This window comes from Pelodiscus sinensis, chromosome 2 (assembly GCF_052426305.1).
Source record: "Pelodiscus sinensis isolate ZL-2025 chromosome 2, ASM5242630v1, whole genome shotgun sequence".
Taxonomy (NCBI): domain Eukaryota; kingdom Metazoa; phylum Chordata; order Testudines; family Trionychidae; genus Pelodiscus; species Pelodiscus sinensis.
This window is the reverse complement of record NC_143053.1, coordinates 138,218,192-138,242,065: the sequence shown is the minus strand read 5'-3', so window position 1 is coordinate 138,242,065 and position 23,874 is coordinate 138,218,192. Positions and strand designations below refer to the sequence as shown.

At 42.1% G+C, this 23,874-nt stretch overlaps 1 protein-coding gene across 2 annotated transcripts in view; it reads left to right on the top strand.

Moving 5' to 3' along the window:
* MARCHF6 (membrane associated ring-CH-type finger 6) overlaps window positions 1-23,874 on the top strand; it is a 100,166-nt gene that overhangs the window by 16,607 nt on the left and 59,685 nt on the right. For both annotated transcript variants that reach the window (XM_075921472.2, XM_089776440.1), the window contains exons 3-5: window positions 783-856; window positions 14,801-14,944; window positions 22,364-22,436. In XM_075921472.2, the coding sequence (XP_075777587.1) occupies window positions 783-856; window positions 14,801-14,944; window positions 22,364-22,436 (291 nt within the window). The remainder of the gene's footprint in view (window positions 1-782; window positions 857-14,800; window positions 14,945-22,363; window positions 22,437-23,874) is intronic.

The following is a 23,874-nucleotide window of genomic DNA, read 5'->3' as shown; positions in this document are numbered from 1 at the left end:
CTAAAGGTAGTATGTGTCCTTGAGCTGTAACTTATACCTTCATCTATAGTGTAGATGTACCCTTGGGGATTAACCTGAGCTCACTCAAGAAGTCTGTGATGGAGCCAAGAATTAAACCTGTGTATCCCAAAGTAAGAAAGAAAAAGATTCTTTTAAAAGATTATTTTTTTAGTGTTGCAGATATCAAACTGATGTTAATGATTTTTTTAAAATCCTGTGTTACTAAATGATAAGATCTGCTTCTGTCTGTCTTTCTTTCCTTCTGTCTTTCTTTCTTTCTGTCTTTCTGAAGCTGCTGTAAGTAGGACTATTATTGACTTTAAAAAGTATCGACGGCGCTCGGACCCGTAAATAGAAGTGAATAAGTTAAAGCTTGGCTCGCCACTTCTGAAAGTTTGCTGACCGCTGACTTACAACATAATACCTACAATAATCTGTATACTAAATATAATTAATATAATGATAAATTGGTATAAATCAACCCAAAAGCATGTTATCTGGTATGGCAGGCAGGCAACTTAATCTTGTAGGCTTTAGTGGCTAGCCCTTCCTTCTTTTCCATTCTTGCATTCCAATTTCATTTTCATAGTGGTCCAAACTAGCTATATTGACTTAATAGGCTTAATATATTTGATAAATGAATACATCCAATTAGTGACTTTTGAACTCTAATTACTTTAGATTTGAACTTTTCTACAAATGGCAGGTAATTAATTGCTTAGACGTCCGACATTTTTAGGTGTAGACTCATTCTAGCAATATGTATGTTTTCTTTATTGCAGCTTAGTTCAGTGGCTGAAACACAGCAGGAAAGAATACTGTGAATTATGTAAACACAGATTTGCTTTCACACCAAGTAAGTACATAACATCTTTTATAGTTTTTTTTTCAACACTTTTGTTTTCTTCTTTTCTTATTTGTGGTATTTGTAAGGATGTTTAGCTTTGTTTAAAAAAAAAATCTATATTGACAATTTTGGACTCACTCTCTTATTCTTATTTGACCTTCCTCTCTTTTAAATAGATCATAGTATAGGCTTCCACCCCCATTTCCCCCCCTCCTTTCCCCCTGTTTGCTGCCTCTATCCCATAGATGCTGCGAGGGGGAGGGATATTGACTAGTCAAAAGACTATCCAATAAGCAAATTCTTATCGGATAGTCGACTAATCTTTAACATCCCTAGTTTGAATAGTTAAGTTGTTTTTGTTATCCAGGAGGCAGTTTAGCTCTTGCTGCAGGAGGACATGTGACGCTTTTTTTTTTTTTTCCTTCACACCCTCCGGATTAAGTTGCCACTACCCCAGTCAACTAGGGGAGGATGTCATAGTGACCATAATAACATAAAAGCACATTGGGCAGATGCTACTACTGATGTGATCCGAAATTAAATATCTAATGTTGACAGTTTGGGGTTAACATCACACAGAAGAGTAGAGCATTAGCATCTTTCAGGGTTACTATTTCAGACTGGTTGGTAGCCTCTGGCATGTTAACACATTGGTTATACTTGGTTTCTGGTTGTAGTTTGCAAATACAGTGGTGTGTACAATTTAAAATAAATCTGTTATTTAAATACAGGTTAATTTTTTTAAAATTATTAAATTTTAAATTAAGGCAACTTACATTAAGATCTTAACGTCTTATAATTTATTAAAATCATGTAACCTAAATAAAAAAATATGGTACATGTTTTCTGTCAAGTTTTAAGGAAAGTCAGACCACTGAGCAGATGGAAATCACTGAGGTTCGAATACACAACAATATTATTTTGAAATAACTAGTGTTATTTCGACATAGTGTCAAAATACTGTCAAGCTGGAGGACTTCTTACACCAACTCCTGTAACCCTCATTGTACAAGGAGTAGGGGAAGTCGGAGGAAGATTTCTCTATTTTGAAATAAGTGCTGTGTAGATGCTCCCAATTTCGAAATAAGCTATTTGAAAATTAGCTACACAGTTGATGTAGCTCAATTTGTGGAGCTTATTTAGAGTTAAGCTCTGCTGTGTAGATGCATCCTGAGTAAGAACCTGGAGCCAGACTTTGTTGAAATGCTAAATCAGCTTTTGATAGCATCAGCAGCTTCTGTATGTGCGGAAAATGATATTTTCTTCAATTCATTTTCAGCTAGTTCTGTTCAATAGCTAATTGAGAAAACCGTTGGGAGTTTTAAAAAAAAAACTAGGGATGCTTGTTTTGCAATCTCTGAATAAATATTGGGTTTAAGAAGATGTGATGTGACGGTGCTAAAATCTTGCAGAACATGTTGACTAGAAACAATCAGTTCATATAATTAACTACAGATATTTCCTTTATTTAATAAATCAATTAATTTTAAATAAAAAATGTTTTGCACTTTTTAAGATGGTATTTAATTTTTTTATTAAATAAAACTATTTTTGTGTGTTTTAATTGAATTTGAATTTCTATTCAAGCAGACCTTGATCCAAATCATAACTAAAACATTATTCATTTGTTAAATAAGTAATGCATCATATAAAATGTAAAATCATGAGTCTGAATAAAGAAGTTAAACTATACACATTTATTTGCACAACTGTATATCAATTTAGTGTATCCTCTGGTTACACTAAATTTGGTGCTGCTTTTTGCTAAAGTTTATACAGCGGGTCCTCGCTATAAGTCCAAGATATGTTCCAAAAAACTTGGACTTACAGCGAAACAACTTAAAGCGGGGAATTTTTTTCCTGCGTCTGACTTCCATTTAAGCAAATTGCGGGGAGTGTTTTGCATGACTTATACTGGGGAATGGGAGGACTTATAACTCATCACTTCCTACAAATGTCAACGACTTTTAGTGTGGAATGGATGTATACAGGGATGACTTATAGCGGGGACTCCCTGTTGCAACAGGAAATCTACCTTGATTCTGGGCACAACTACGTGGCATTCTAAGAGCAATTCATAATTTTGCAACAATCAGAATGTAAACTAATCTAATTTTACATGGGGCTCTGTTAATATGTTCCTTAATGTATCTGCAAAAGAATGGAAATATGAGCAACATAGCATTCACCTCTAAAGAAGTCAGTGGGCAATTAAACACAGTTATAAAAGGTGAAGAGAAAGTTTGAGTGTGCACATACGTATTCCAGTTTGGGGGTGTGCATATCCAGTGCATTCAAGTCTGAGATGATTGGTCAGCAGTACCTGCTGTAGTGATTCCTGTTAGGGATCTGAAATCCCATTTAATTGGTTAACAGGTTAAATGTTAACTTTAATTGGTTAACTGATTAAATAAGGGGAGGGGTTGGAGGAGGTCCCTGCCCTCAATGGGCCGGCCAAGCTGGAGCAGCTCCCTGACTGTTAACCATTAACATCGCTAATTCTTGTAACAGAGTGTCCTTATGCCTTCAGCCAAGAACATAGAGGTTGGGGCCACCTTGACCTTTCTCAGTTTCTTCTCACCATCTGCAGCTCGCTGTCATTCATCACTTATCCATACTCTTATATATAGTTGGTTTAGTTTTCAAAGTAATTAGTAATATTTTTTTGAAGTAATGTTTGTTTTTTTTCCTAACATTTTGAGAAGTCTCTTCTTTTTCTTTGGGTGAGATTCCTGTACTACTGTTGCTATGCTGAAGTTGTTAGTCAGAAAATGCCCACATTTTTAAAAAGTCTGTTTTTTCTTTGAGTGATTGCTCATATTGATTTCAATTATGTGTGTGTGCGTAGTTGGGAAGTTTTCCCTGTAGCAGCATCTGTCAGGTTGGCTGAGGAGCCCCCTGGAGCACCATCTATATGGTGCTCTATATATGACCCTACCGACCCAGCGCCATCTCATTTTCTTCTTACTGCTAGTGACAGTTGTTGGAACTGTGGCACCTTGTTCTTCAAGGTCTCCACGTTTCTCTAGCTTCTGTGTACTTTAATGTTTGCCTTATTTAATTTAGTTACATATTAGTTTAGCGTTAATAGTTGGCTGTTGGGAGTGTGGGATTTCCCTTCAACCCAGCTCCACTCTTCCTATGTGATTCAAAGCATGCTTAAGTCCCAGAGGTTCAAACCTCACAAATCCTGCAACAAGCACATGCCAATGAGTGTTCCCCACGATGCTTGTATAAAGTGTGGGAAAGCACATCAGGTGGATAAATGCAGATCTGTAAGGAGTTTCACCCAAGAACAAAAAAGAAGCAGGACTTTAGACTGAAGCAGCTCCTTATGAAGGTGATACTTAGACCACAACCTGTATTCTGGCACCATGCACATTGGTGTGCAGTGCCTGTGCAATGTTTACAGAAACAGCACCACAGAAGGACTCAATGGAGACTCGCAGCACTGTAGCTCAGAAGATCATACTGCATCAGAAACAAGGGAAGAGTTATTCCTTGACTCTGGGACCCACCCCCTCAGAACCAGCCAGTGGAGCATGTCCTAAGGAGGAGCCCCCAGTGCAGAAAACTTTGTAGCTGGCAATGTCAAGTTTTGTCCTGGAAGGGGGATGATGGAGTCCGGTGCAGTTAGACTCTTCGTATTGAATGGTGGAGGAGGTGGAACTGCCTTCGACCCCACTTGAGGCAGCAAGAAATCTCATTGATATGATGGCACCATGGCCTCCAGCTTTCCACACCAAGCCTCTTGTAACATTTTCAGTTCAGAGTCCTCCGATTTGGTCTACCAACACCCCCAAGAGTGTTCACCAAGTTCATGCCAGTTGTAGCAGCCTTCCTCTTCAAGAAACAGGTGCAGTTAAACTTCTACTTCAACAACTGTCTGCTCAGAGGATGCACCAGAGAGCAGGTGGAATCACAAGTCCAGTTAATCAGATCTGCTTTCAAGAGAATGGGTGTCCTCCTTTCCATGACCAAGTCAAACTTGTTTCCTATTCAGAAAACAAAGTTCATCGGGGTGGACCTGGACTTGGTGCAGGCAACAATACTTTTGCTGAAGACCTGATTCCAAGCCATGTCAAACTAGGGGTGTTAGAAAGTGAGTAATTAGCTAATCGTGTAGTCAGTAGTCGATAGAAATTCTACACGATTAGTGGATAAATGAGGAAGCACTCAGTCCTGACTTGCGCTGGGTATGGGAGCTACCCCTGCTGCAGCTCTGCAGCTTAAATGTAGTAAGAGCCAGGTGGGTAGGCAAAGTGTAAAGTGCTCACTTTATATTTATTTTTGACTGGTAATGTTTGCACTGTAGTGTAATATCATCATGAAAGTTGAACTTAGTTATAGAATTATGTACAAAAAACTGCAGTCAAAAATAAAACATTAAACTCTAGAGCAGAGGTGGGGAATCTACGGCCTTTTGGCTGGATCTGACCTGGGGCTTGTCTTGATTTAGCTGCGAGTCTTCAGGCTCTCCCCTGCAGCAGTGCAAGCCAGTGCTGGTGCTCCAGTCATGGGGAGGTGCTGTGGCTGGAGTGCATGCTTCCTACTGCAGAGGGGAGAGGAACCCTGACCTTCAAGGGCTGGGTAAAGGCAAGCGACCTGTGGGTCCTGTTTGGCAGGGGAGAAGAAGCGTCTCTCACGCTACAGGGAAGTACTTCAGCAGGCCTTGTTCCCACTCCCATTGCTTCATTGGCTGAAAGTCACTGCCAGTGAGAACAGCGGGAGTTCAGTGCCTGCAGGGAACACTTCCCTGCAGCTTGCAGATACTTGTGCTGCACCTCCTCATGCCCCTGGGAGTTGTACCACATAGGTGCTTCCATCTCTTGCCCCATTCTGCACCCCTCTTCCTGCCCAGTTCCTGCACCCCTCTTCCTGCCCAGATCCTGCACTTTCACTCCCTCTCAGACCCTGCAACCTCAGCCTGTTTCCTCTCTCCTGCCCAAATGCCACACTGTCATCCCTAGCCAACTCCTGCTCCCTTCTTCATACCCAGCTCGCTCCCCTGCAGCCTCTTCCTACTTACTGAACCCCTCATGTTTGGGTCCATCCCAGAGCCTGGGGGTGGGGGCCATAAAATCCACTAACCCTGGGTCCCCAGAAGAGTTAACCCAGCCCTTGGGGGTAAGCTCTGAGCCCAGGTGCCTTTTTTCTAGCACTATGGGGCTGAAGCTTGATGGAAGTGTCTTTTTTTTTTTTTCCTGCCTCTCAGTTGGGGTAACATTTTTGTGGGTTTTTTCCTCCTCATTTAGGGGCCAGGTTAGTGAGGGTTGGTAATGGTATGAGGTTTTTTTTCTGACTTATGTGTGTGTCCCCCATCTGATTTTTCTCTAGGTCAGTGGCCCCCAACCCGTGCTATAGAGCCTACAAGTCCACTAAAGTTGTATTTCTTCTTAAGTTAATTGCTCATGCAAACTAGTTGATTTATACTTGTGGGAGATAATGCTGCTTGCTTTGTGTCATAGTACCTTCTTGCTTTGACTGCTATTCTAGAGGACGTGCTTCCATGTTGATGGGTTCTGCTTGATGATGTTGCAAAGCAATGTGAATTGACATGTTCATTTTCATCATCTGAGTCAGATGCTACCAAGATTCAGATGCAACCAAGGTTGAGTGTTCATGTTTGGTGGTTTGGGTTCTGTAGTTTTTGTATCAGTGTTGCTCTTTTCAGACGTCTGAAAGCAGTCTCTAAAATTCGTCCCCCCTTAGATTCTGGAAGGCACTTCAGATTCTTAAATCTTGGGTCAAATGCTTATAACTATCTTCAGAAATTTCACACTGGTTCCTTCTTTATGTATTGTCAAATCTGCAATGAAAGTATTTTTAAAAGGAACAACATATGCTGGGTCATCATCCGAGACTGCTGTAATATGAAATGTATGGCAGATACAGGGTAAAAGACAAAGCAGAAGATATAGAATTCAGCCCCAAGGAGTTCAGTCACAATTTTAATTAACACTTGTTTTTGATGGGCATCATCAGCATGGAAGCATGTCCTCTGGAATGGTGGCTGAAGCGTGAAGGAACATACAAATGTTTAGAATATCTGGCATATAAATGCCTTGTAATGCTGGCTACAAAAGTGCCATATGAATACCAGTTCTTACTTTCGGGTGGCATTGTAAATAAGAAGCAGGCCGCATTGTCTTTTGTAAATGTAAACAAACCTATTTGGCTGAACAAGAAGTAGGACAGAATGGACTTGTAAGCTCTAAAGTTTTACATTGTTTTGTTTTTATCACAAAAAACTTCTACATTTTGTGAATTGCTCTTTCACAAAGAGGTTTCTCTATCTTTGAGGTGAATTAAAACATACTATTTCTTTTATCATTTTAGAGTGCAAATATTTGTAATAAACATAATAGAAAGAGAACTGTACATTTTATATTGTTGTAATTCAGTCAATATATCTGAAAACGTAGAAAAAATCCAGAACATTAGTACACTTCATATACTTAATACATTTGGCACTGTATTTTTGTTTGAAAGCGTGATTAAAACTTCAATCAATTGTGATTAATTTTTAAAAGCTATTTTCATATATTTGCCTGTATATGCAACCACATTTAAGTTGTGGTCCTTGGCATGTGCTGTGAGTATCATTGTGGCCCCTGGGGCTTCCAAAGTTGAGTAGCCCTGTGCTATACAGTATTCTAATATTACTTTTGTGTCTAGAAGCTCTAGTCTTGGATGAGAACTGTGTTGTGCTAGGCACTGTACAAAAATAGAAGACTGTTCTTACCCTGATGAGTTCACAATTTTAACAGTGGAAAAGAGAACAAATAGGTATAGACTGATGTGGGAGAGTATAAGTGAGCAATGGGACAGCATTGGTCAGTATGAGAATCAGTGATCCTTGTGTACCCATTGTCATGCTTTTTTTAAGGCATCACTCCAGAGGAGAAGTTTTAGGAGAGATTTGGAGAAGGATCATGAGGTAGCTTTGTGGATGTTTATGGGGCGCATATCCCAATATGTGCAACATAGGAGAGATCATGAAGATGCTTTTTTGAAAATCTAGAAAGGGGGCAGTGGAGGCTTGGCATCATGGGGATACTTGAGATGAACATCCACAACTCGATAATGCATGAGTGGAGGGAGATTTAGTAGGTATTGATAATGAAGGCCTTGAAAGTGACCACAAACAGTCTGATATGATAGAGAGGGGAGAGCCATTGAGGAGAGTGAAAGAGAAGGGTGTCAGGGTAAAAATTTGCTGAGTGGATATGATCAGGGTAATAATTGATTTGCAGGTTATAATAAGCCTTAATATATTCAACAAATAGCTTTCTGAAATTTTTTCTTTTCTAAATATGCAGTTGGCTAAAGCAGGCATTTGTTTCCTTAAGATGTCTTACCAGTTTTGGATATTGTGCATCATTTAAAACAAGGTCAGAGTTTGGTTGTGCTAGGACAATGAGATGTGTGTGGAATGCTAAGGTTAGAAGCACCTCTCCATGACCACTGCAGCGCCAGTGGGCACAGCTTGGGGAGGGGTGTATGCCCTCCAGGAGGGGCAGATCCAGGTTCATCTGTCCCATGTGCTTTCCAGCCAGAGTGAGGATTGCAGCTAACTCTTCACTTTCCTCTTACTCCCTGATAAAGGGGAACAGCTAGCAATTAGGAATGTGAACGACTATTGACTATCCGATAAGCGAAAGCAAATGCTTATCGGATAGTTGACTAGTTTCTTTCCCTCCCCCCTTCCCCTGCTGCCTCTATCAGAAAGAGGCAGCAGGGGAGTGGGGGGAGAAGAGGGAGTGCTTCAGGCTCCGTGCAGCGCTGCCGCTTTGAAATGCCGTGTGCAGCCCAGGGCCCAGTGCTTTTTTTGTGATGGTATTGCCCGGTACCAGATGCAGTACCGTCACCTCCAGTCAGAGCTTACCTGGAAAGAACGGAGCATACCTGCACCTCTGTATGCAAGTGTCCGACAGTCGGCTGGGCCGCATGTCTTTAAAGAGCAGTGCTGGTCCCACCCTGGCTTTTTTTTCCCCCTCAGCCTTTCCCCTGAAGTACTGGCACTTGCTTTTTTTGTTTAACCCCCCCCCCCCCCCCCAAAAAAAAACCACACCCCACAACTGCCGGGGCCATTTGGGACTCCACAGCTGGCCTGGGCTGCATGCGGTGTTTCAAAGCAGAAGCACTGCGTGGAGGCTGGGGGTCTGCTGCTTTGAAATGCCATGTGCAACCTGGGGTCCCCAGCTGACCCCAGGCTCTACGTGGCGCTGCCGCTTTGAAACGCCGTGGGGATCACAGGGACAGCTTGAGTCCCCCACTGGCCCTGTGCTCAACCAACCAACTTGTATCTCTAATATAACAACATTTGATTTAAACTTTAAATAACTGATTTGTATACACCCTGTCTATATTTCAGCAAGCTAAATTGGTTGTTAAATGTTTGTTTGGAGTAATATTCTGTAAAATATACTATCAGAATTAATCAGACAAGCCCCAAAATTAAGCATTTGTGAAAGAGTGATGTGTTGGGGAGATTTACCATTAGGGACAGACTTCCCTCTGCAGCAGGGTGCCATGGTTGGTATGAGGTCAGTAGAGATGACAGACCCTGTGGAGTAGAAGATATGCATTTCAAATTAAAAAACAACTTTATAAAACGATGCGGTAGCTTTAATCACTTATCTGATCTCCATAAATCAGTTTGTGATGGTGCTGCCTATATAGTGTTTGTGGACATGACATATTATGGAGTCTGGGACTTTCAGGTACCTGAAGAAAAGAGAAACATACTGAATTATTTGTGGCATGTCCCTCTAACTTTTCTATCTTGGATATTATGCGTATAAATCTAAAATGGATGGAATTTTCTTAAACTTATTTGTAGGTTGCCTTTTAAATATACAATAGTCTCTTGTTTGTTCTTTCCCTGTTTTGTAAATAAGCAATGACACATCCCCTTTTGGTGTCAGCTTTCTCCTACATCACCAGTTCTCTTTAGCAACCCTACTTTTGATTTGAATATTTTCATCGACCCCTAAGTCTGCTTCTCACTTTCCATGCGGGTGCGCAATCCCCACTCAGCCACAGTGCCTTCCCTTTTTCCACCCCTTCCCCAAAGGTCCACTCATCCCTGTCTCACCTCTTCCTATCCCTGCTCATTGCTAGCTCTCCTCTTCCTTGCCTCTTTCTGCCCTTTCCCAAACATCCCCTGTTCTCACTCCTATCCCTCCCTCCAAGCGCCTCATGCATTCTGCTGAACATCTGTTCCATGGCATGCAGTAGGCCCTTGTGAGGAAGGGGAAAGAGCTGATCATCAGGGCTAGCGGCTCCAGTTTGAGAACCGTTGTCTTACGTGTTTAGTAGGACTGTCAAGCTAGTAAAAATGTAATTGTGAAATTAATTGCACCCTGCCCCTTTGAAACACCGCAGGGGAGCTCGGGATTAACTGGAGTTCTCAGCTGACCCTAGGCTCAGTGCAGCTGCTCCTTTGAAATGCCGCCCCAGGGGCAGGACCGCAGGAGCCCAGGGTAGCTGGAGTCCCCAGCTGCTCCTGGGCTCTGCTTGCGCTTCCCCTTTGAAACACAGTGGCAGTGTTTGAAAGGGGCAGTGCTATTCAGAGTCTGGGATCAGCTGGAGTCCCCAACTGACCCTGGCTCCATGCAGTGCTGCAGGAGCCCAGAGTCAGCTGGAATCTCCAGCTGATCCTGGGCTCTGCATTGGGCTGCCCCTTTGAAACGCTGCAGCAGCATTTCCATGGGATAGTGCCACATGGAGCCTGGGATCAGCTGAAGTCCCTAGCTGAAGTTTCCCCTTGGAAATGCCAGCTGATCCCGGGCTGTGTTGTGCTGCCCCCTTTGAAATGCCACGGCGACGATTCATACAGCTGACCCCAGGTGCTGCCCCTTTGAAATGCAGCGGCAGCGTTTCAAAGGGGCATTGCTGACTGGAGCCTGGGTTTAACTGGGGACTCCAGCTGTGATCCCAAGCTCCTACTGTGCTGCCCCTTTGAAACGCCGTGGTGGTGTTTCAAATGGGCAACGCTGAAGAAAAACCTGCAATTAACGAAATTAACATGTTAATTGTGCTCTGCATTAATCGCAGGTGCTAATGTGTGTTAATTGACAGCTCTAGTGTTTAGTTGATGGAAAGCATACTGAATGGGAAAACCTTACTTCTCCAACCATTTAATGTTCTGTTTATTTAATAACGAGGTTTTAAAACTAGCATTGATATTTGAAGTATGGTTAAAGCAAAGATATACATTGGGTGTACTCTGTAAAATATCTCTTCAGCCTTTGAAGGACGTTTTGATAATTAACTTGCCCATCTACATGTTTATGCTCTCAAATTGTCTCTTAAATTGGTTAACATTGACTTGTAAACTGTTATTTCCAAAGTCAAACAAGTTTAATAATCTGTGAATTGCATTTTAAACTCCTGATTCTTAAGTTCGTAATTCACATCTGGGCAAAGGGATGGTAAATAGTTGCCCCTTCGGTACAACAGTTTTAATTTCATTACAAGCAGTATGTTACCATTTTTAGAATAAAGCAAGCAAAGGGAAATGTCAGTTTAAAGCCATACTCTGCACTTATAATCAATGTACTTAGACATTCAAATCTCTTTTTTGGTGGGATGGAGGGGATCTGCAAATGATCATGGGACCAAAAGGGAAGCCCACCAAAGATAAGGTTGAGAGTTTTGAGCAACAGAAAGTACCATGTCATATGTTGTCTTGATTCCATGGTCAGGAGCGCTGATGTACACCTTCCTGCCAGTGCCATTAATCCACAAGGTCCTGCTAAAGAAGCAGCAAGACAACGTGATTATCATCCTCATAGCTTCAGAATGGCTTTGCCAGTACTGGTTTAGAAAGTTGCTGAGCCTTTCGATAACCACTCCACTGCAGCTGCCTCTTCAGCCATATATGGTGTCCCAGAACAACGACAGTCTGCTGCATCCAACTCTAGTGGTGCTGAACTTGACAGCTTGAGTACTGCATGGCTAAGTATGGATGAATGGGCATGTCCTGCTGGTAGTCAATAGGCTCTCTGTGCAGAAGCAAACCCTCTACTAGGTTGATCTACTTGGCAGTGTGGAAGCGATTCTTGTGTTTGGACCTCAGGTTGGCACATTCGGGCTCAGGAGGCCTCACTACAGGATATCCTGGACTATTTGTTGCATATTAAGCTCCAGAGCCTGTCACTCTCTTTGGTCAAGGTTCATCTGGTGGCCATTTTGTGTTCCATCCTCCCATTTCAATGTCGGACGGTCTTCACCCATCTTATGATGGTGCTGTTCTTGAAAGGTTTGGGGCACCTCAACCTGCATGTCCAGCATCTATTTTCCCCATTGGGACCTGAATCTTGTTATGTCAAGGCTCATGGCTCCTCCCTTTCAAACCGTGGCTTCCTGCTCCCTCCTGCTGCTACTCCTTGATGGTTTCTTGTTCACTATAACTTTGGCTTTCAGGTTGTCCAAGATTAGGGTACTCATATTAGAGCTGCCTTATCTAATTTTCTACAAGAACAAGGTCCGGTTGCACCACACCTGGTTTTCTTGCCCACTGTTTTTTAATTTCAAACTGGTCAAGACATACTTAGTTTCTATTCCAAGCCTCAAGCGATGGATGAAGAATGCAGGTTGCATACTCTGGACGTCAGACATGTGCTGGCCTTCTCCATAGATAGAACAAAGCTGTTCTAGAAGTCAACACTGTTGTTCATTGCTGTCACAGACAGGAGGAAAGGTTGTACAGTGTCATCCCAAAGAATATTGTTAACAATCACTGATACAGGCTGTGATCCTTAGGAGTTGGCAAAGGTGCTCTCACCAGTGATTGTAACCTCTCTCTTGACTAGATTGTAGGCATTATTGATAATGTTGGTGAGGGTGCCTTTCCAAGAAATCTGTTGGGCTGCTACATGGTTGTCCATCCACATGTTCGCATCTCCTTATGTGCTTACTTGGCAAGCTCAAGAGGATGCTGCCTTTGGCAGTGTATTACTGCAAGCTGCAAAACTCTTGAATTAAGATCCCACTTTCAAGGATACTGCTGGTGAGTCACTAGACTGTGATCAACATGAACAAGCACTCGAAGAAAAAGCGGTTACCTCCCTTTCTTAATTGCTGTTCTTTGAAATGTGGTTTTCATGTCCATTCTGTTATCCATCTTTGTCCCTCTGTCAGAGTTGTCGACAAGAAGAAACAGAGGGTGTTGGTAGGCAGTACCTAATATGCTGCCACATGAGCGCTGTATTCCAAGAGGCGCTAAACCAACCCTACGGATATCTCTCTAAGGCAAAATTTCCAACCATGTACGTGTGCATATGCACACCTAAGATGGAATGGACATGATCAACATATCTAGAACAACAACAATTACGAAAGGTAGGTAACCATTTTTTTTTAATAGAAAAGTTAGATCAAAATTTGTGACATTTCTCACAGTTCAATGGCATAGGCAATGAATTCATTTTAAAAGAAGGAAAAAATATTGAAGTGGAATAGCTATGCTATGGTTTTGTTGTAAACTGTTTTGAGTTAGTTTCTTATGGTTTCAGATAATATTTTAGTAACTGCCCTTTTCCTTGTGTTGTGCTTTTATCCAACAGCTAATATAATTTGGAAACTGTTCCTAAACGTGTTCATTTTAGGTGTCGAGTGATGAGTATTCTCTTAGTGGAGGGCTCTTGAATTTGGAATTTTCCTTTCCCTTTCTTGTCAGGGCCTGAGTTTGTTCACTTCACTGCGTTGTCTGCTGCTTAATTTACTTTTGGGGGTTAGGTTGAGCAGGGAAGTATCATGTGATGAGGAAGGAGTGTTTATATTTGGGTGATACCATGTTACAGGATTTTTTTTCTCTCGTTCATATATAAAATAAAAAGTGATACCATCACTGCACTCTGCGTTCCGTCTGTCTCCTCCCTCCCTCCCTTCCTCCCTTTCCCAAGTGCTCTGCTGCCGTGCAGGACCTGGGGAGGCCCCGGAGTGGCCCCCTTCCCTGGAGGGGTCTGAAGCCACAAGCCATGTAGCCTTTTTCCTCCCCTGTGCTCCAGTGGAGGGGAGGAAAAGCCACGTGGCCCCTGCAGATGTATGGCCTTCCCTGCCTTCACCCCTCCCCTCATCCCTCTCCCAGGTTCTTTAGGGTGCATCCCCTCACCCCCCCTAGGTTGGGGGGAGAGCTGGGCCAGCCTTGCCCCAGCCCCCCTCCCTGGCGGCTGGGGGGGGAGGAAAGAGCTAGGTCCAGTGTAGCGAGGCAAGAGCAGGAGTCGGGGGGAAGAGTGCTGGGATGGCCTTGGACGGGGGGAAGAGCCAGAGCAGGGGTGGCCTCTTATTCTTCTGGGGAGCGGTAGCCTCGGCCTAAACCCCTGGTGGCCGGGGTGGGGAGAGTTGGGGCAGGCCTGGCCTCGGGGGGAGGGAGCGGGGGCTGGGGCTGGGGCTGGTGGCTGATGTGAGAGAGCCAGGGCTACCATGCCTCTGGTCTGGCCCTCTCCAGTTGCCATGTGGGGAGGAGCTGGGGTTGCCTATCCCAGAGAGGGTATAGCGACCCCCCCCCCAAGATGGGGGTTGGCGAGCATAGTGAGCAGGGGGGCACTGCCCACTAGTAAGCTTTTAAAAAAAAAATTTCTCTCCTTTCAAGTCAATAAACTGCACCATAGATCTGAAGTAATCTAGCTTTACTGGCAGGGATGAGGCATTAATACCTGAAAACAAAAACTTTTCCAACTCTGAATCCTCTGTAAAACAGTTTTATAAAATTAAATATATACGTTAAGGAGAACTTGTGGTGGAAGGGTTTCTTTGGTACTTGTGTGGGATGCACTGTAGTGAATGTGAATGTTCATTTATTTTTGGGTTTGTAGCTGGCTGTTGTTGCCTTACGTTTTTCTTAATTTATAAATGTATGATATTGATTGCTGTGCTATATTATGCTCTTAATGCAAGCACATATAAAAACTGTTCTATAAAAGTGTTTTTTCATCTCCTTAGTTTATTCCCCAGATATGCCTTCACGGCTTCCAATCCAAGACATTTTTGCTGGACTGGTTACAAGTATTGGCACAGCAATACGATACTGGTTTCACTATACACTTGTGGCCTTTGCATGGTTAGGAGTTGTACCTCTTACAGCATGTAAGTATTAAGTTTTTACATTGAAATACTTCCATGATGACAAATGAAGAAAAATCTTTTTCTTATAACAGCCTTGCACATAACCATCACTTTAATACTTCTCACATGTATTTGTGTTCTGACCACACATTTTATTTCAGATAATTGTATTTTTCTGTATTTTATTTTATCTGTCTAAGAAGCTATTGCAGTTCATAAACCAATAACACAGTGCAAACCATAGGTAATATGTAGGAAAACAGAGACAATGTTAAGGGAATTTTAATCAAGTACCCCTTTTAGTTAATGTATTGACTTTTTCAATCTAAGTGTTTTATTTAAAATTTAAAAATAAAAACAGTAAAATCCATACCTTTTTTCGTTTTCCTTTCCTGCCCATATACAAGATGCAAATAGGTATAACTTAATATAGCTTTCATTCTAAACAAAGCTATGCAAGTAAGCTCTCCACTTTCATAGTGCTTGTGGTTAATTGACTTTGGTTGTACAAATCCAAATAAATTGCAAGTTAGTTGTCAATTTTTTAATTTCTTGTCAAGTTCAAAATTAAGTGTTTTAAAAAATTGTTTAATAAGAATGGGAAGTTAATCTCAGGCTCATTAGAAAGGAGAAACTTTTGATGAGCAAAATTTGGGAGCAAAAGTCTTTGATTGTGTCTTCAGTAAAATAAGGCAATAAAACGGCTTGAAAATTAGCAAATAGATGTAAATAATAAAGCAAAGGAGTTCCTATAATTCAATTGACAAGGACTTGGACTCAGTTATATCAACATTATAAATGTTTTTTTTCTAAATAAACAACTTAGAAGAACCCCTTGCATATTTATTATAAAGCAAAATAGCTCTGTCAGTCCATAATAGACCAGTAATAACACTTCATTAACACAGCAGGTCTCAAATACTGGCTGCTTCTTAATTTTTCTTTTGTTCTGGTTGAGAAATGAATATGGATAAGCTTGATGCATTAAACCTCATTACCTTAAGGGTAACAAACAGTCATCTTGACCTGGTAGTCATCTGGCAGGAAGGAAGGATCTATTAAGGCAAATCTCTGAAGTACTGTAACTCCCCTTCTCCCCCCCCCCTCCGAGATTCAAATGCTATCTCTCACTGAAAGTGCAATAGCATGACCAGAGAGACAAGGTGGGTGAGGATAATATCTTTTATTGGACCAGCTTCTGTTGGTGATAGAACCAAGCTTTTGAGCTTATACAAAGCTCTTTTTCCAGTGACCTGAATCTTAATTTAATTTAAAATCTTGAAAATTTAAAGAGTCTTTCCACTTCAGAGTTAAAAACGCAGATGCATGAAAGAGCTTGAAAGTAAAACTAACTAGAAACAAAGTAAGAGTCTGGTATTATAGTTCATTATTGTTGCATACTCTTCCAAAGCAACCAGCATCAACTGCAGCTATAAAGGCACAGGATAAATTGGGGCTTAACCTAGGGATGTGAAGGACTAGTTGACTGTCCGATAAGCAAATGCTTATTGGATAGCCTGTCAACTAGTCGCTCCTCTCTCCCTACTGCCTCTATCAGAGTAAGTGTGCATGTGGGGGAGAGAGAAATGGGGGATACTTCAAATCGGCAGCGTCACGTGCAGCTCAGGGCCAGTTGGAGTGTCCCCAGGCTGCACGCCATGTTTCAAAGCAGCAGCTGGGGACTCCCCTGCTGATCCTGGGCTCCATGTGGTGCTGCCGCTTTGAAATGCCACATGGAGCCAAATGCATTTCATTGGTGGGATAATACACATGATTGGAATGTTTGTATAGAAGGGTACAGCTTGCTCAGGAAAGATAGACAGGGAAAAAAGGGAGGAGGTGTTGCCTTATACATTAAAAATGAACACACTTGGAGTGAGGTGGAGGTGGGCATAGGAGGCGGAAATGCTGAGTCTCTGGGTTAGGCTAAAAGGGATTAAAAACAAAGATGATGTCATGCTAGGAGTCTACTACAGGCCACCTACCCAGGTGGAAGAAGTGGATGAAGTTTTTTTTTAAACAACTATCAAAATCATCCAAAGCCCAAGATTTGGTGATGATGGGGGACTTCAACTATCCAGATATATGTTGGGAAAATAACACTGCGGGGCACAGACTATCCAATAAGTCCTTGGACTGCATAGGAGACAACTTTTTATTTCAGAAGGTTGAAAAAGCTACCAAGGGGGAAGCTGTTCTAGATTTGATCCTAACAAATAGGGAGGAACTGGTTGAGAATTTGAAAGTGGAAGGCAGGTTGGGTGAAAGTGATCATGAAATTATAGAGTTCACAATTCTAAGGAAGGGTAGAAGGGAGAACAGCAAAATAGAGACAATGGATTTCAGGAAGGCAGATTTTGGTAAGCTCAGACAGCTGATAGGTAAGGTCCCATGGGAATCGAGACTGAGAGGGAAAAACAACTGAAGAGAGTTGGCAGTTTTTCAAAGGGACATTGTTAAGGGCCCAAAAACAAGCTATTCCGATGTGTCGGAAAAGATAGAAAATATGGCAAAAGACCGCTTTGGCTTAACCACGAGATCTTGAATGATCTAAAAATAAAAAAGGAATCATATAAAAAATGGAAAGTAGGACAAATTACAAAGGATGAATATAGGCAAACAGCACAGGAATGCAGGGGCAAGATTAGAAAGGCAAAGGCACAGAATGAGCTCAAACTAGCTACAAGAATAAAGGGAAACAAGAAGACGTTTTATAAATACATTAGAAGCAAGAGGAAGACCAAGGGTAGGGTAGGCCCACTGATCAGTGAAGAGGGAGAATCAGTAACAGGAAACTTGGAAATGGCAGAGATGCTCAATTACTTCTTTGTTTCAGTCTTTACCGAGAAGTCTGTAGGAATGCCTAACATAGTTAAAGCTAGTGGAAAGGGGGTAATTTTAGAAGGTAAAACAAAAAAAGAACAAGTTAAAAATCACATTGAAAAGTTAGATGCCTGCAAGTCACTAGGGCCTTATGAAATGCATCCTAGAATACTCAAGGAGCTGATAGCTAGAGGCTCAGATACCTCCTCTATCATCTTTGGAAAATCATGGGAGATAGGAGAGATTCCAGAGGACTGGAAAAGGGCAAATATAGTGCCCATTTATAAAAAGGGAAATAAGAACAACCCAGGAAACTACAGACCAGTTAGTTTAACTTCTGTGCCAGGGAAGATAATGGAGCAAGTAATTAAGGAAATCATCTGTAAACACTTGGAAAGTTGGCAAGGTGATAGGGAACAGCCAGCATGGATTTGTAAAGAACAAATCCTGTCAAACCAATCTGATAGCTTTCTTTAATAGGATAACGAGTCTTGTGGATAAGGGAGAAGCGGTGGATGTGGTATACCTAGTCTTTAGTAAGGCGTTTGATACGGTCTCGCATGATATTCTTATCAATAAACTAGGTAAATACAACTTAGATGGGGCTACTATAAGGTTGGTGTATAACTGGCTGGATAACCGTACTCAGAGAGTAGTTATTAATGGTTCACAATCCTGCTGGAAAGGCAGGGGTCTATTTTGGGACCAGCTCTGTTCAGTATCTTCATCAACGATTTAGATATTGGTATAGAAAGTACGCTTATTAAATTTGCAGATGATACCAAGCTGGGAGGGATTGCGACTAATCTGGAGGATAGGGTCATAATTCAAAATGACCTGGACAAATTGGAGAAATGGTCTTTGATAAATAGGATGAAGTTTAATAAAGACAAATGCAAAGTGCTCCACTTAGGAAGGAACAATCAGTTTCACACATACAGAATGGGAAGCGACGGTCTGGGAAGGAGTACGGCAGAAAGGGATCTAGGGGTTATAGTGGACCACAAGTTAGATATGAGTCAGCAGTGTGATGCTGTTGCAAAGAAAGCAAACATGATTCTGGGATGTATTAACAGGTGTGTTGTGAGCAAGACACGAGAAGTCATTCTTCTGCTCTACTCTGCGCTCGTTAGGCCTCAATTGGAGTATTGTGTCCAGTTCTGGGCACCGCATTTGAAGAAAGATGTGGAAAAATTGGAGAGGGTCCAGAGAAGAGCAACGAGAATGATTAAAGGTCTAGAGAACATGACCTATAAGGGAATGCTGAAGGAACTGGGTTTGTTTAGTTTAGAAAAGAGAAGATTGAGGGGGGACATGATAGAAGTTTTCAGATATCTAAAAGGGTGTCATAAGGAGGAGGGAGAAAACTTGTTCATCTTGGCCTCTGAGGATAGAACAAGAAGCAATGGGCTTAAACTGCAGCAAGGGAGGTTTAGGTTGGAAATTAGGAAAAACTTCCTAACTGTCAGGGTGGTCAAACACTGGAATAAATTGCCCAGGGAGGTTGTGGAATCCCCATCTCTGGAGATATTTAAGAATAGGTTAGATAAATATCTATCAGGGATGGTCTAGACAGTATTTGGTCCTGCCATGAGGGCAGGGGACTGGACTCAATGATCTCTCGAGGTCCCTTCCAGTCCTAGTATTCTATGATCAGCAGGGGAGTCCCCAGCTGCCACTTTGAAACATGGCGTGCAGCCTGGGGACACCCCAGCTGGCCCTGGGCTGCACGTGACACTGCCGATTTGAAGTATCCCCCATTTCTCTCTTCCCCCACACGCACACTTACTCTGATAGAGGCGGTAGGGAAAGAGGAGCGACTAGTTGACAGGCTATCCAATAAGCATTTGCTTATCGGACAGTCGACTAGTCCTTCACATCCCTAGGTTAAGCCCCAATTTATCCCCAGTTGACCCTGGGCTTCTTGCGGTGCTTTTGCCTTTCAAGTGTAGCACCAGGCCTAGGGTTGTTGCTACACTTCAAAGGCGGAGGTGCCCTATCAACTAATTGAGTAGTTGGTGCAAAATGCATTAACTATTCGATTAGTCAATTACTCGCAATTTAACATCCCTAGCCTAACCCAGGTGAATGTGCATGGAGAGTCGGGACAGTAGCTACCCATTACTCCTTAGATGTAATGGGGAATATGTAAGTTTTCTGAGATACGGCTGAATTTGACACCTTACCCAACACCTTTTGTAGGGAAAATGACAGTAGCCTTCTGACACCTGACCATATTCCATCTGCTCTAGAGCTTGATCTTTGAATTCGTTTATTATTGCTGTTGAGCCCAAAGGCTCAGATTAGAGCTCCAGTGCACAAATAGAGGTAAATTTGGTTATTCAGTTTATAATCTGAGAACATAACAGGTGTACCAATGGAAAGGGTTAGAATTGATGAATGATAGTTCTAGTGTGTTTTTTACATGGTCTTACAATCTGTAGCTTAGTGATTTGCATCAATTTTTTTTTTAAATTATAGTTTTAAAAACTATGGAACCATAACCTTATCAACTACTTGAACCTCTGTCCATCAGAAAAATGATCCTGAACTCAATGGTTTTTTTTCCCCATGTGCTATGTCTCTGGCTTCTGGTCTCAGCTTGCTGCTTCTCTTTGCTATCTTTGAATTTCTTCAGTTTCCCGACTCACTCTCCTTGTCCGTTGTAGTTGTTCTCGCCCTTACTCTTGTTTTTTTGTCTCTATCCAGTCCTCTATCTTTCTCCCTCAGTTTCTTCCATGATTTGTCTCAATCCTAAGCGCCCTCCCAAAACAAACATGAAACTGCATCTTTATAATATACACAAAACAAATGCTTAACAAAAACACTTCTGGAATTAAGACAGGTGCATACTAATTTTCATCCTGATGGTATGGGCTATCAGTTTTTCCTACTCTTTTGTTTTATATTGTCTGCCTTTTGAGGCAAGGACCTTGCTTTCCTTTATATTTGAAAGTGCCTACTATTCTGGATGTTACTGCAGTGTATAGGAGAACTAATAAGAAAATGTTTCCCTTTTAAATTGATTTCTGCCAAAACTGAAGTTTTCATAAATATTATATAGGCTCTACTTTATCCTTATATTTCCCTTCCTGATCCTTTTACCTCTTAATTCATTTATTTGCTTTCCTATGACATGTCCTCCCTCCTGTTTTCCTGGGCCCTCATTCATTGTCTCCTCTTCTACACCTATATTTCTGTCTCTCTCGTCCTTTCACTTTTCCTGATTCTCTTTCTCATTCTTCCTCTCTCTTCAGGTATGGTCTATATTTTGAGCTGGGAGTATGATTGCCAGCTTGAGGAACATACTTGTGCTAGTTCCAGTTGAGCTAGCATGCTAAAGAGCATGCAACTATGGCAGCATGGACAGAGGGAGGGACTGTCACTCCAAGTACCCCTCTCAATCCCCAGACTCTGAAATCGGGGATAGTGACACTCCAAAATGAACAATGAGGGAAAACATATCTTGACATGAGGGACACCATGAGGATTTCACCTTTAAAAAAAATCAAGTCGTTTAATAATACAAATTGCCTGAAACTTACTGTAATGAGACTAAATTATTCTGAGTATCGAAAACCATTTTTATTTGGGGGGAGGGATAGCTCAGTGGTTTGAGCATTGGCCTGCTAAACCCAGGGTTGTGAGTTCAATGCTTGAGGAGGCCTTTTAGGGATCTGGGGCAAATCTGTCAGGGATGGTACTTGGTCCTGCCATGAGGGCAGGGGACTGGACTCGACCTCTCAAGGTCCCTTCCAGTTCTATGAGATGTTATATCTCCATATATTATATTATTTTATTGTAAATAATGGCTTTCTGTAGGAAGTCCAGTTGCTCGGATGCTCACTGTTATGTTCAGTGTCAGAGATTCCTAGCTTGCTCCCTTTCTCCCCCTCCCCTGGTTATGGATCTCTGCTCCTCTCCCCCTTAAATTATTAAATAACAGTGAAACTTTTATCCATAAGCAAACTGTGAGCTAATCTAAATAATATGGGCACAAGATGGGGTGTCAGAGTAGAGTGGTCAATAAAGCGAAATGGAGCAATGCTTGGTCACCTGTACAAAAAAGTATCTATCTTTGTAGAAATAAGCATATCTTTAAAGTGATTCAGTTTCTAAGATACTACGAACGTATTAATGTTTCATTTTTTGGTTCTTTCTGAAGAATGGCAGAGAAGCTGACTATTTCCTCTAACATCACTCCATAAAACATTAGATTCCTTGAGTATGTTCCGTATCGTCAACTTAAACAAGCTGGTGTTAGTCTATGTACTGTGTGTGCATAAGGAGAAGTCTAGATCCTTGTGCAAGTTAGAGATTTACGGTCAACTCAAGCTTATGCACTACAAAGGCCAACCCCTGTTGTTTCAACAGCTATCTATAGTTCTGGGACTTGTTTGTGAGTAACAACTGTATTGTAATATTTTTTATGACTTACGTCTGAATGAAGTTTTTTCGTCCATCTGTATTGGTTCCCTCCAGTTTTAGCTTCTATCACAGAAGTTAATTGTTACTGGAACTAAGAAACAAGCAGAAATAAACTAATAATAGTCACTTTAGAGTGTGTTCTTCCCTCATAACTGAAGTTATTTACAGCATTTCATTTCTTTTATACAGGCCGTATCTACAAGTGCTTGTTTACTGGCTCTGTGAGCTCACTGTTGACACTGCCATTAGATATGTTGTCAACGTAAGTACTAAGCAGCCTGATATACTTGGCTTTTTAACCAAATGTCTCAGGAATACTTGCTGTGGTGTAAAGTTACACTTCAGGTTTTTTTAAACTTATTTTTCTTTAATTAAAAGTGGAGTGGAACCTAGAGTTTTTAGAATGACAGCTATCTTTTATGTAATTTTTCTATTAATTGTTTATACCATATGATCTAAGTTATGGGATCCTTCACGACATTTTGTTTTTCTGTATACTGAATTCTATTCATGATGTTGGATACAGTAAAGGATTGAATTAAGTGGCTTCTTCTTTTTTCTTCTACTACTACTAGGTTCCCCATGGGTGCTCCACTTAGGTGTGTCAGTGTTGCTGTGCACACAGCCCGGAAATCTTTGCTAGCAGTCTCCCAGACGTCGGCATGTGCTGCACTATTGCACAATCGCCCTGATTGACAGTTAGGTATGCACCGGTGGCAGTTCCTTCAGTTCCTTCTCAACTACCACCGGCATTGGTTGCACTTCAACCAGTCTCCCTAATCCAGCGAAATAATAAATAAATAAATAAATAATAAAAGGAAGAAGAAGAATTAGAGGAAGGAGAAAAGGAAAGGACAGAAAGACAAGCAGGTGAAGCAGTGCACAGTTGCTTCCACTGCGTCTCGCTCCCCCGCAGGACCAACACAGACCAATAATCCTGTCATGCTTGCACCACTGGGCTTTAAAAGGTATACAGGGTGCAGAACAGCAATTGCAGCAGCAGACAGACATGAGCAGTGTCTGCGCTGCTTAAGGCAAGATCATCCGGTCAGCCACTGCCTTGTCAAAAGCTTACCCCATGCTCTAAGAGGGCGAGAGATTTACAAAGACGGCTACTGTTTGTGGATAACATGGCTGAGTCACAGTCTCATTCACCCTCTTTCCCCCCCCCCCAGAGATAACCCTCTCAGGGAGGAGGGCAGGAGGAGCACTCCCCCGCAAGGACATGCTAGAGACCAGGAGCTGGAGCGGAGCGCACAACGCTCCCGGTCCCCCCGCTGAGCCTCAGCCTCTAAACAACAAAAAAGTAAAGGAGGCTGATAAGAGCACCAACAAACGGGGCTCCCAAAAGCGGGAAAAGGGATCCAGCTTAAAGAAAAGCCATGACCCTCACACGGAGCAAAAGGTCTGCTGGACATGCTTCAAGCTCCCCACACAGGAAAGCGGTACCAGTGGAGAACACGTTACCACGGGGCAGCAGGGATACTGGAAAGCTGCAGAACAGCAGAATGCCATGTGTCAGCAAGCGCTTGGTATCACACTTTAAAGCGCCGATGGTACAGACGCAGACATCTGTAGGGAGCTACACAGCGCTGCCCCCCCCCATACTCCAGTACCGAGGTTCATAACAGAAGCATCGGTATTGTGCTCACCACTATTCAGTACTGATGGCACTCCACTCTCTAGATATTCTCTACTTT